Below are 12466 nucleotides of genomic sequence, written 5' to 3'. Positions count from 1 at the left end.
CCCTTCTGAACAACGTGTGCAGGTGGCCGGACAGCAGATATGCAAACTGTCATGCTTAAGATAAATGAACAACCTAAAAAAAAAGTACAAAAGCAAAACATCTCCAGCAGTAGCTAGCACGCTAAGGCCCAGCTGTCTCTCTGGAGTCTTGCCCACCTCTGCAGACGGGTCGGTGGTCGCTCCACGCTGCGAACACTTCGGCTACACGCTGACAGGTGATGGTCTTGGAGCCCTGGAGGACGTGATCCTCATCACAGGTGAACTGAGATGTAGCCCCGATACTGGGTAGGGGAAATAAGTAGCACACACACACACACACAGACACACACACACACACACACACGCACACACACACAGGTGCGCACACACACACACACACACACACAAGCATACAAAAGGTCAAAGAATGAATATGCAAGCACACATTTGAACTGTGGTCGATTCTTAACAGTACAAGCATTAAAGGAGCTATTTTGTATTCTGTAGTGTTTCTTTGGTTCTGTACACACCTGTAAAAAACACCCCTCAATTTAGCTCAGCTGTTGCCCACTTACACCACTTAAGTATAAATAGCCTGACTGACCCCTGCCGACACTCTCAAAAATGTATCTATATATCCCTAGTTTCTTTCACATCAAACGTGAAAGTCGAACTCACACAAGGATTTGTACAGTGCAATTGGCTCACCTCTCAGTGTGAGTGTGAACATTTTAGTATAATGTTTCTAGTGTCAAACCCTCCCCCCCCCTCTCTCTCCCCCCTCCTCCCATATAAACACCTCAAAACAATTACACCAGGAATCTTCTGTCTTTGATAGCCCTCTGTGCCATATCCATATGCAGGTTGTCAACGTCCCGCTGGGCTATTATTAGTGTGACTTTGGGTAGAACAAGCACTTTTTTCTCTCAGAGTAAAAAAAAGGAAGGAAGGGAAATCCAATTTGGTATTCTGGAGGAGCCCGGGAGAGGCCACTGTCATAATCAGGTGCCTCAATATTAATGACATGTGTCACTCTCGCGACAGCCTTCATAATGCAAGGCTGAAAGTTCCCTCCGCACTCTTCATAAAAAAATGTCCTTCAGCACTACTCAGGTTGATGACAAGTGTGAGAGAACCTGGGGCTGTGGGGGAGGAGGGGGGGGGGGGGGGGGGGGCAGGGGGGTTACCTGAGTGATGCAAGTTTACATTAACCATGAGTGGCCCACATGGTTTGATTAATGGAGGGGGGAGAGAAGATCTTAGCCACTCTTCAATCAAGCTCTACTGCAGGGCTGGGTGATCCAAACCACAGATGGCCACTACGGCCAAGCAGAAACATGCCCCATGCAGCTCACCAATCAGTCATCTGAAAGACTGAGGTGCACTGATGAGATGAGGAGACTCAGGTGAGCTGTTTTCCGGAATTGAAAACTTTATCAGCTTTTTTTTTGTGGGCAGGACATTACTCTGCTGGCACCATAGAGGATTAAAGCATGGTTATTTACTGTTGGATCAAAGCTTTCTCACTAAGCAGATGTAATGACATGATCAGGCTGTATGATACACTAGCCCCTTATACATGTGTCAATGTAAACCGTTTACATCACGTCTGCACCGATAGAAACTCGCGAACGTGTTACAATTGCCTCATGTATAAGGGGTCTAGATGTGAACTGTTCGTTTTTACGCCGATCGTCTGAGCCTTTCGAGAGAGGTGGTTTACCACGATCGTTCGGCTCAGAAAAGGGCGTGTCAAATCAGGCCGATGTGTCATGGGGGAGGCGGTGCGTGACTGGGGGGAGATGACCCAAAAAACAAAATAACCCAGGCAGTTTCATCTTCGAGACGTTAAGGCTTATTCCAATACTGACAGCTGACTCATAGCTTGCAGGTTTGCGGCGCTTTAAGGAGACGCGACATTTGAGGGATCGTCACTTAATTTAAACCTTTTTTGCTTCCGTTAGTGTGTGTGTGTGTGTGTGTGTGTGTGTGTGTGTGTGATAGAGACAGAGAGGACTCAGTAAAACATCGGAAAACACTGTGTCTCGTAAGCCTTAAGCTATCAATCACCCCCACAATGAAATATGCCATTACAGTCGCGACAAACTTCTTGGCATTGTGGTGTTATAGCTATAAACTTAGCCATCCTAATGTAACCAAAATATACCTCTGCTGATATGCCTAACCTTCGTTCTATTTAGAATTTGTCTTAGCACTATGCAGGAATAAAATAGCATCTACAGTGTTAGGATTCAGACGAGAGTGCCTGGCTTCTATAACGCGCCCTGCGGCACTGAAGGAGCGCTCACTCGCAGCACTTGTTGCTGGAACGCATAGAATTCGTTTTGCAAGGTGCTGTAGTCGTGGGAACGACTGGCCTTGTTTCTCCCAAAAGGAAAGTAGATTTTGCTCTGCTGATCCCGCGTCTATATGGAAGTTTGTAGAGAGAATGCGGGGGAGTAAAATGCTCCGCTGCCGAAGTAGATTTCATGTTTTTAACTTCGGGGTTAATTCCCTTTCCTTTACGTCTAGCCCTACTGCTGACTAGTAAATACATACAGACAGCCGGAAAGGTTAATAAACGGAATGAAATAGCTACACATTACACATGCTATGTTTTAATAAAAACCCACGTTACTCACATACTGGTTAACACTGTTTGTTACAGCACATAAACGTTTGTCGCTACATCCAAACTGCGTCACCGTTGTCCCTCCCTGTATCTGCTCCAGACGCACCATTTTACTTGCTATGTGAATCCTTTAATTGAAATATGCTTATTGCCATTTGTTGCACCTTAATCATTTTCTACAAACATGATATGCTATGTATGGTGTAGTAGACTGAGACTCTATTCACTACTGCACAAAAACTAGACACGTTTGCAAAACTAGACGTTTGCAATGAAGTAGGTAAAACAACTTTCGCCAATATCTCCTTAAGGGAGATGGGTTGTGTGCTCAAATTTCCTGGGATCAAAGAAGACGTTAGTATTCATGTGCAAACTAAAAATCACGTCTCAGGATTGCTGCGCATGCAAGTTATTTCGGGTGTCTCAACTGTAACTAATACCACTGTCAAATAATTATAAGTTCAGTAAAAGACGGAGCAAACACAGTTTTCTACCGTTGTTGAAACACATCCACGCGTAGACTCGTTTTCTTTCCATCTGGGAGTGGTTATTCAAAGAAAAATATTAAGAACTATATGCTGATAGAAAGAAGGGAACTTTAAGCCACTACACTGCCTGTGCACGATGCAGATCCACGTTGATGTTGTTAGTAAACAAACCAGGCCACATCTCCGTGGTCTTTGCGCATGCCCCGAGGCAATGTAAACGGTTCACATTTTGCACATGTAAACACGTAACGACAAGAGCCGTTTCCCTTGAAAATGTTCACACCTACACGCGAATACGATACGATAAACTGATCTGATCACAGTGGCACATGTATAAGGGGCTACTCATATGCTTTTTACTGTACGTCTGTGAGTCACTTCGTTACTCTCGGTATTTTCTCAAAGGCACAATTATAATATGCAATAATGACTGTAAGATTTACTTCATAAACTATGGACTGAGTGTTACAGTGTTCACAGTGCTACTGCCAATTTCTTACCAAGAAATGTGTGAGCGGTTGAATGGCACAGATTAGCTAAATCAGCATTAGCATTAGCTACATCATGAAAAAACTTTTGTATGCTGCGGCAGAGCAAACTTTCCTCTGCTAGAGTACTGAGTGTTGTATGTAATGTGCACGAGAAGCCATTACAACAGGATCATAAAATCTGCTTGTGTGTCAACGACCCATCACTCTCCATTCACCATCCGGAGAAGAGGGGGTGCTGTGAGGGTGACTTTGCCCGCGGTGGGGGTGTGATTACCTGAAGTCGGAGCCGATGCGCTTGCCGTTGTCAGGCTCCCCAGGGTCCGGGCAGGAGTTGGAAGCCTGTTTGATGCCGCCCTCGTTCACTACAAGTCAGAGAGAGAGCGGAAGAGGAAAGAGTTACACCTGCTGGATGGGGGGGCAGGGCTGGGTGGGGGTGGGGTGGAAGGGGACGCTCAGGCAGGGAGCAGAGCTGGCTTTAGGTCATGCTGGCTTCATGCCACAGCGCACGGCACGGTACAGTACCTCACACAACCACCACAGACACCATCACTCACGACAATCACAGGCGATCACAAAACCATCACGCAAGAGACCCGACAATCGGGAAAAACCCAGGGTTTGTGTTGTGTTTCTGGATTAGTAGAGATGAGAAGGTCAGCAGGATGAAGGCAAGAAGGGGCAGTGAGAGAGAAAGAGAGGGAAAGAAAGAGAGACGGCAAGGAAAATATGGAAGGTACAGTTAGGAGAATCACTGGAGTCACGTCTAACCTTGTGTGATTCTAGAAGATGAACTTTAAGAGGAAGCTTAATCTTTAATGAAAAACTTAAAATTCAAAAGTAAATACACAGAGGGCATAGTTGGTGAACCGGTGCCAAGGTGAGGATGATTAATTGTGACCACCTGCCCCATCTGAGACCCTAAGAGTCCTGTGTTGACGCTCTTTTCCACTGCCCCTCCGTTAGCATCGCAGGCTAACCATATATGGGCTCTGACATGAGAGCTCAGAGCAAGAGGCTTATCAGGACCGAAGGCTTCCTCCTCTATGGCACCCAGCCACCACAGCACCTGCAGCAAGAGCATCTGCCCGGACCACACAGGCCCAGGAGCCGATCCTCAACGCCTCACTGTCAGCTCCCTGCCCATGACAGGCCCCTCGTTCCACTTGAGCAGACCCGTGGCCACGCACTTCACAGGGAGGTGGTGGAGCAAGAGCCTTGCTATGAAACCAGAATCTAAGTCATGCAGACGCCAGAAGTCTGTTCTGCTGAACATAATTATCTGTTAAACCTTGTGAACTTCCATCCAACGTTGTAGTGCTTTTAATGGGATGGGATGATGTTATTTTGAAAAGCCGAGTTCTAAGTAAGAGACATTTTCTTTCTCGGATTCAGCTGCTGATATGCTGCAATTAACATGAAGTAAAAACTGAATTCTCGCCTGTTGCTTTTCTTAATTGCTCCAGTTCTTGTTTCATTCATCTGTTTATTTCTCTCACCCAAAAAAAACAGCAACAACATCAGCAGCAGCAAAAAATAACAGTTCAGCAAATGTCACTGCTGTAGCGTGAGGCTGAGGTGTGTGTGTGTGTGGGGGGAGGGGGTGCGTGTTTAAAAAATCCCTCACAAATGCAGAGCGAGGCGGTCCCAGCCTGGCTCGGGCTACAGATGGTGTCCATTACTATTGGATGGGGAGTGGCTGCACAGAGCCCATTGCATGGTGCACAGCACTCCACTGAGTGCTCATCAGGCTCATATCCAGGAAGTTGTTTACTGCCTAATAGGAGATGTCAGAGCCTGGGGGGTTTGGGGGGGACCGGGGGATGGGTTGGCGGTGGTCAGGGCTCCAGACTCTGGGTGTGTGATGGGGGGAATGGGGGGGGTGGTTTGGGCTCTAGACTCTGGGTCTGTGTGGGGGTGGTCAGGGCTCTAAACTCAGGGCGTGTGTGTGTGGATGTGTGTATAGAGTGGTGTAAGATTTTTCGTTTTTGCAAACTACACTACATAGCGGTGTGTAGAGCCCTGCCATTCTGTCTCTGTGCCATGGGTAGAAGAATGATCGAATGGTCGGCTAGGTCAGGGGGGTCTGGGTTGGGTGGGAATGCTGTTAAGTTATGGATGCTCACAGACAGACAGAAACAACATACAAAACGACAACAACAACAACCATTGATAACACCTCAAAAAAACACTTAATTATCACTTGATTTGGAGTCCCGCTCGTTCTTCAACATGCAGAACTCGTTCGGACCGTGGTGCACTACCTGAGAAACTGCTCCGGTATTACTTTCAACAACAGCATGATTAAATTAGTATGGGAAAGGGAGGGTACGATAGCCATCAAAGTTCATGTGTGATTCAAGGCTCCTTTATTTCACCCTTTTTAAGGGATGATTAAATCGGGCCCTTTTCCGGTGTCTGAGCTCAGACCGATGATGTTGGCTCTCTTTTAATAAGGACTCCTGGGTGTGACAAACGACAGGAAGTGAAGTTATGTGGCTGTCAGCACCTGGACCATTCAGTGTCTACCTGTGTGAGAAAAAATCCTTGCTCTGATCAAAGCACTAGTGAACTGGCCCTGGGTCAGCCTTCGGTGTGGTGCTGCTATTTTTCAGGACTCTCAGCAGAGCCAGAGGGCTGTGTTCTTGTAATACAAGAAAAGTGCTGGGATATATAATTTATCACTATGTTGGCAATGAGGACACTGTAGGCATGGTACACTGTACATGCCGTCAATATGTTTTATTTAATACAAATATTTATTTTATATACAGTATATATATTTATATATTATTTGATTTTTGATATATTTGATTTGACTTACGCGTTATGTCAGTTCATATACATAGGTACTGTATTTACAGCCGCTGACAAAACATTCAGCAAGTACAGTTTATGTTCATTAGTTATTCTATCTGTGGTCTTTTCAAATTGCAAGGGGGGACAGCAACATGTGCACGTGTGTATTTTAATTTTTTTGCCAGCTTCATTCTACCAACAGGGATTCAGCATAAAAGACAAAATAAAAAAAAACGACGGAAAGAGGAAGAAAGACAGCTAGTCAGCCAGCAGACTGGAAGGGCGGGCAGGCAGAAGATGGCGAGCCAGCGGAGCGACGTGTATGTAGGCAGATAGCCATGTGGGCGTTTGGCATACAGACGCTTTGCACTGACTTTTTTTTATTATTTTTTGAAATAGCTTGTTTTGTCCACGGATGGATGACATAATCGCGTGGAGGGGGGAAACAAACAGAAGAGGGTAGAGAGCCTGGCATGACTAATGCAACAAGTGTGAATGGTGTCAGTGCAATGACTCAGCGCCCAGGCAGGCAGGCACTCCAATAGGGCCCTGTAATGCACAAAAGCAGGACAGACACATAACTGGGGGTTGCATCATAATTACACTAGATGCGGCTTGGTGGATGACGCACGCACGCACACACACACACACACACACACACACACACACACACACACACACACAGCATAGAAATACACACAAGGAACACACAGACACACACAGGCAGCAACACACGCATAGGCGTAGACACACATATACAAATAGACACACACAAACACACACACACACACACAAACACAGAGGATGTGTCTAGTTTGTCTCGGTCTCTCAACACATCTGACAATGGCACGGCTAAAACATCTAGCCGCAGTTGTGCCACCATCTGCTGCGCATCTCGGGCCATGATTGCAGATTGGATTTAAAAAAAAATAACATTTTAAGATCCATCCTATCAGAGCAGCAGACATCACAGTATTGATTTCAGTAACTGTGCTGTCAGCAAATATTTACAAGTAAACACAAGGGTACGGGGTCAAAAGAGACACACAGACGAACACACACTCACAAACACACACACACACACACACACACACACACACACACACACACACACACACACATAATAATGACTTTAGTTATATATATATATATATACAGCCGCGGAAAAAATTAAGAGACCACTTCAAAATTATCAGTTTCTCTGGTTTTACTATTTATTGGTATGTGTTAAAGTAAAATGTACATTTTTGTTTTATTCTATAACCTACTGGCAACATTCCTACCAAATTTCAAATACAAATATTGTCATTTAGATCATTTATTTGCAGAAAAATGACAATTGGTCAAAATAGCAAAAAAGATGCAGTGTCTTCAGATCTCGAATAATGCAAAGAAAACAAGCTCATATTCATTTTTAAACTACACAATACTAATGCTTTAACTTAGGAAGAGTTCAGAAATCAATATTTGGTGGAATAACCTTGATTTAAAATCACAACTTTCATGTGTCTTGGCATGCTCTCCACCAGTCTTTCACATTGCCGTTGGGTGACTTTATGCTACTCCTGGCGCAAGAATTCAAGCAGCTCGGCTTCTTTTCATGGCTTGTGACCAAACACTTCTCAGAGTTGGGGAACATTGTCAGAGCAAAAGGAAGCAAGTTTTTCTTCCGGGACAACGTTGTACTTTGCCTGGCTGAGGTTAGTAAAAGACCATAAGGATTGAACCAAAGCGGACTGGAGGGTCTTCTAGTTCGTCTTCTCTGATGAGTCCAATTTTCAGCTTTGCCCAACACATTGTCGTCTGATGGTTAGACGGAGACCTGGAGAGGCCTACAAGCCACAGAGTCTTGCACCTACTGTGAAATTGGACTCATCAGAGAAGACGAACAAGACGACCCTCCAGTCCGCTTTAGTTCAATCCTTATGGTCTTTTACAAACCTCAGCCAGGCAAAGTACAACGTTGTCCCGGAAGAAAAACTTGCTTCCTTTTGCTCTGACAATGTTCCCCAACTCTGAGAAGTGTTTTTTCCAGCAGGGCAATGCTCCATGCCACACAGCCAGGCCAGTAAAGGTGTGGATGGAGTACCACCAGATCAGGACCCTGTCATGGCCAGCCCAATTTCGAGACCTGAATCCCATAAAAAACCTCTGAAATGTGATCAAGAGGAAGATGGATGGTCACAAGCCATGAAAAGAAGCCGAGCTGCTTGAATTCTTGCGCCAGGAGTAGCATAAAGTCACCCTACGGCAATGTGAAAGACTGGTGGAGAGCATGCCAAGACACATGAAAGTTGTGATTTTAAATCAAGGTTATTCCACCAAATATTGATTTCTGAACTCTTCCTAAGTTAAAGCATTAGTATTGTGTAGTTTAAAAATGAATATGAGCTTGTTTTCTTTGCATTATTCGAGATCTGAAGGCACTTCATATTTTTTGCTATTTTGACCAATTGTCATTTTTCTGCAAATAAATGATCTAAATGACAATATTTTTATTTGAAATTTGGTAGGAATGTTGCCAGTAGGATATAGAATAAAACAAAAATGTACATTTTACTTTAACACATACCAATAAATAGTAAAACCAGAGAAACTGATAATTTTGAAGTGGTCTCTTAATTTTTTCCGCGGCTGTATATATAAATCTACAAATACGTCTATTTTTGCTGCCTTTCAATGCCTCTCAACAGGCAGCCTTGATTTGCTGTGCCATGTGCTCTTCACTGGAATACGAGTCACCAGCTCTGACAGCTGAGGGAATGTGCTTACACTGCTGCAGGACAGCCGGAGACTCACAAAAGCACCGCGCCATCCAAAAATACTCCCCTAGGAAGACAGGAGCGGCAGTGGTAGAGGCAGCAGAGGCAGCAGCCAAGGCACCCAAATCAGACTGGCAACAAACCCATGAAAGGGACTGTTTCTATATCAAAGCGGCAAGGCTCAGGAGAGAGAGAGAGAGAGAGAGAGAGAGAGAGAGAGAGAGAGAGAGAGAGAGAGAGATCTTGAGTTTCTTTTAGGCCCAGAAAGGAGAGCTGGGGTGGGTGTTCTTCGAGGGAGGATGGAGGAGGGAAAGGATTTTTCTTCTTTTTTTTTTTTAAAGGTTGCTGTTTGCTAAATAAAAATGCTATGGAAAGTTTATTTTTGTTGCGATTATGAACAAGTACATTCATCCAGCTAAAGATGCATTCGCCAAACACATACACACAGACTCACACACACACAAACACTTAAAAAACAGGATGAAGACAAAGGATAATCCAACATATTGTTTCTCTCTCCAAGTCAATTTGGACTATGAAACACAAGAGTTGCTGAGGGATTTTCACAAAATTCTTCTCCTCAGTTTGTAATCTACTTCAGCGTGGCACAGAAGATAATCGGTGGCCAGAAAGGCCTATCATGGTAATCTTGTTCTCTTAATCAAACATCCACAGTGTACACAGTTAAGTGCAAATTCTTGTTAAAAAACACATCAGCAATGCGCTGCTATGCAGAGAAAACAAAATCGAATATAGCTATTGTTGTTTTTTGCTTGTTTTTTTTTTTGTCTCCTGAACAGCAGTTGCTAAGAAACAACAGTTACCAGCTGCCAGTGTATCAATGGTAGGGAGGGAGAGGGAGCTCTGACCAAGCTGACTCCTACTCCAACTCCGTCAAAACCAGTGAAGCCAGAGAAACCGTGAGATTCCGCACGGCACTGGGAAGCAGGGGAGCCATCATCTCTACACGAGTCAGCCATGATGACAAAAGGGGGAAAGCGGGAAAGCGGGAAAAACTGCTTAACAAATATATATATTTTGAAATGGCGGCAGATGTCTAGACAACAGAAATCAGTCTGTGAAAGGTGTTTTTTTTAATCTATCAGATGGCCATATATAATGTAGTTTGCGGTGTCATGTTGTCTGTCCCATTCCACCATCCGTCAGCAGACGGAGGGAAGTTGGAAGTATATGGTGGAGGGGGGGAAAAGGGGGAGTTTGAGGCTGAGGGTGAGGCTGAGGATGGGGATGGGGATGGGGATGGGGATGGGGATGGGGATGGGGATGGGGATGGGGATGGGGATGGGGATGGGGATGGGGATGGGCTCATCTACAAATGGCCCTGCCTGGCGGTATGAGAATGTGGGTCACTTGAGCACACCTCATCAGCTCTTTCCCCCACTGTGCACGAGGACAATTTGTCTGAAATGTTTAGGAAAGTTGCCGTTTATTTCCACATGGTGGAGACTAGCGGAGTGTGAAACCCGTTGGGAGGACGGGTGGAAGTGCTGGGGCAGGAGAGAGGGAAGCAAAGGGAGAAGGAGGGAGTGAGAGGCTGGTTAAGAGAGGTACATAGAGAGAGAGAGAGAGAGAGAGACAAGAAGAGGGAGGGATGGGTGGAGAGACAAATAAAAAGAGACAGAAAGAGTGGAAAGTAAAAGAGAGTGGGGTGGATCTTTCAAGAAAGAAAGGAGGTTGTCTGTATGGTATTTTTTATTTGTGTTTGAGTGTGTGTGTGTGTGTGTGTGTGTGTGTGTGTGTGTGTGAGTGACTGGGGGGTGTTTTTCTCAGGCTGCACTCAGAGGCAGACAGTGACAGTCCGCCAGTCTCTATCACCTGTTACACCTCTAGACTTAAGCCTGTCAGACAGTCAACTCACAGCAAGCAGTAACACCTGCTATTTACCACAAACACACAAATACACACAAATACACACGACACACACACACACAAATACACACACACACACACACACTCACAGACACACACACACACATACACATACACACACACAGAAACCTACATGCACACACTCACACCCAACCAGCCTGGAGGCACACAGTAGACACACGCAGACAGTTTTTTACTCACTCACTCACAAGTGTGCCTGTATAAACACACACACACACACACACCTTTGTTTCACCCACAATCTCTGTTGTGAGTGACTTTGTTGTGTGTGAATCAAACACACATACACCCTGGATAAATCGCAACTCAGTGATTAATTCATGTTTGGGATAACAAAAGCTAAGCGTGGCCTATTTCTACGCAGGGATAAACACAAACCCTTGTTGCACCACTGAAGTAATATGGAAAGATAGTGGAGGCTCTGCTCAGTGACCTCCATATCAGAAGGGCAAGTATACACACACGCTTTTGATGGAACTATATTCAGGCGACGAGCTTGAACCAGTCATTCTGAGAGTCAATATAGGCTTCAATTAGCTGACGTTCAGTGAGCGCATCTCAGTGAGCGCATTTGTTTTGGTCTATGGTAATTAACTTCTGCTTCGTTTCGTTAGACAGTGTCTCTCAACTCCTGTGCAACGATGCATCTCACCATGCATTTGTTAAATACAAACACACAGCTGGGCAGAAAGAAAGGAATATCATGAGAGAGAGAGCAGAGAAAGAAAGGAAAGAGAGAAAGAATAACAATAATATAATAATAATAATGATATCAATAATAATGAACAAAAACATACAGACCAAATGCAGATGCATACTGAACATGCGGAAACATGCACACAAGCTTCAAATGCAGAGTAACTGGTCTTGGGTCTGTCATCGCTGCTGTGTTCTGCTCATGCAGACGCTCTCTGTATTGGCCCCTCACACATGCATTGTGAAAGCCACAGGGACAAACACATTCCCTCTGTGTGATATTGAACGGACCCTGCTCTGAAGCCCCACACCCACACCACAAACTAGGATCCAATGCCCATGCTAGTTCTGATGCAGACGTGCCTGTCGGTAGACAATGGGTGGTAAGAAGACAATCTGTGATAACAGGAAGTACTTCTGGTCTCTGATTGTTTAAGACCTGTCACCTGTCACAGTTCCAAAGGGACTGTGATGTTTGCTTTCATGAAGTCAAGTCCTTCCAACAACAAAACAGACAAGTCCAATGCCAATGGCCATACACTTTACTTCACTGTAATTAGTCTAGACTCTAGACTACACACCAACCAGTTTCAATGCATTTATTATTTGTCTAAGTCATTACAACAATGGATTAATGAGCTGTTGTTTAACTTCTCTCTTAATTATGTGGAGGAAAACAACGGTGATGATGGTGACACAAGGATTTTTACT

General features: G+C 44.7%; 1 protein-coding gene across 1 annotated transcript in view; it reads right to left on the bottom strand.

The window, feature by feature from the left end:
- The window catches only part of csmd3b (CUB and Sushi multiple domains 3b), a gene marked incomplete at its 3' end in the record, with an annotated part of 385413 nt that overhangs the window by 182636 nt on the left and 190311 nt on the right, over positions 1–12466 (bottom strand). The window contains exons 8-9 of the mRNA XM_080837924.1: positions 3865–3952; positions 157–281 (exon numbers count right to left, since the gene is read on the bottom strand). Coding sequence (XP_080694050.1) covers positions 157–281; positions 3865–3952 — 213 coding nt within the window. The remainder of the gene's footprint in view (positions 1–156; positions 282–3864; positions 3953–12466) is intronic.

Source organism: Sprattus sprattus (genome assembly GCF_963457725.1).
Source record: "Sprattus sprattus genome assembly, chromosome: 4".
NCBI lineage: Eukaryota > Metazoa > Chordata > Actinopteri > Clupeiformes > Clupeidae > Sprattus > Sprattus sprattus.
This window is presented reverse-complemented; position numbering and strand designations above follow the sequence as displayed.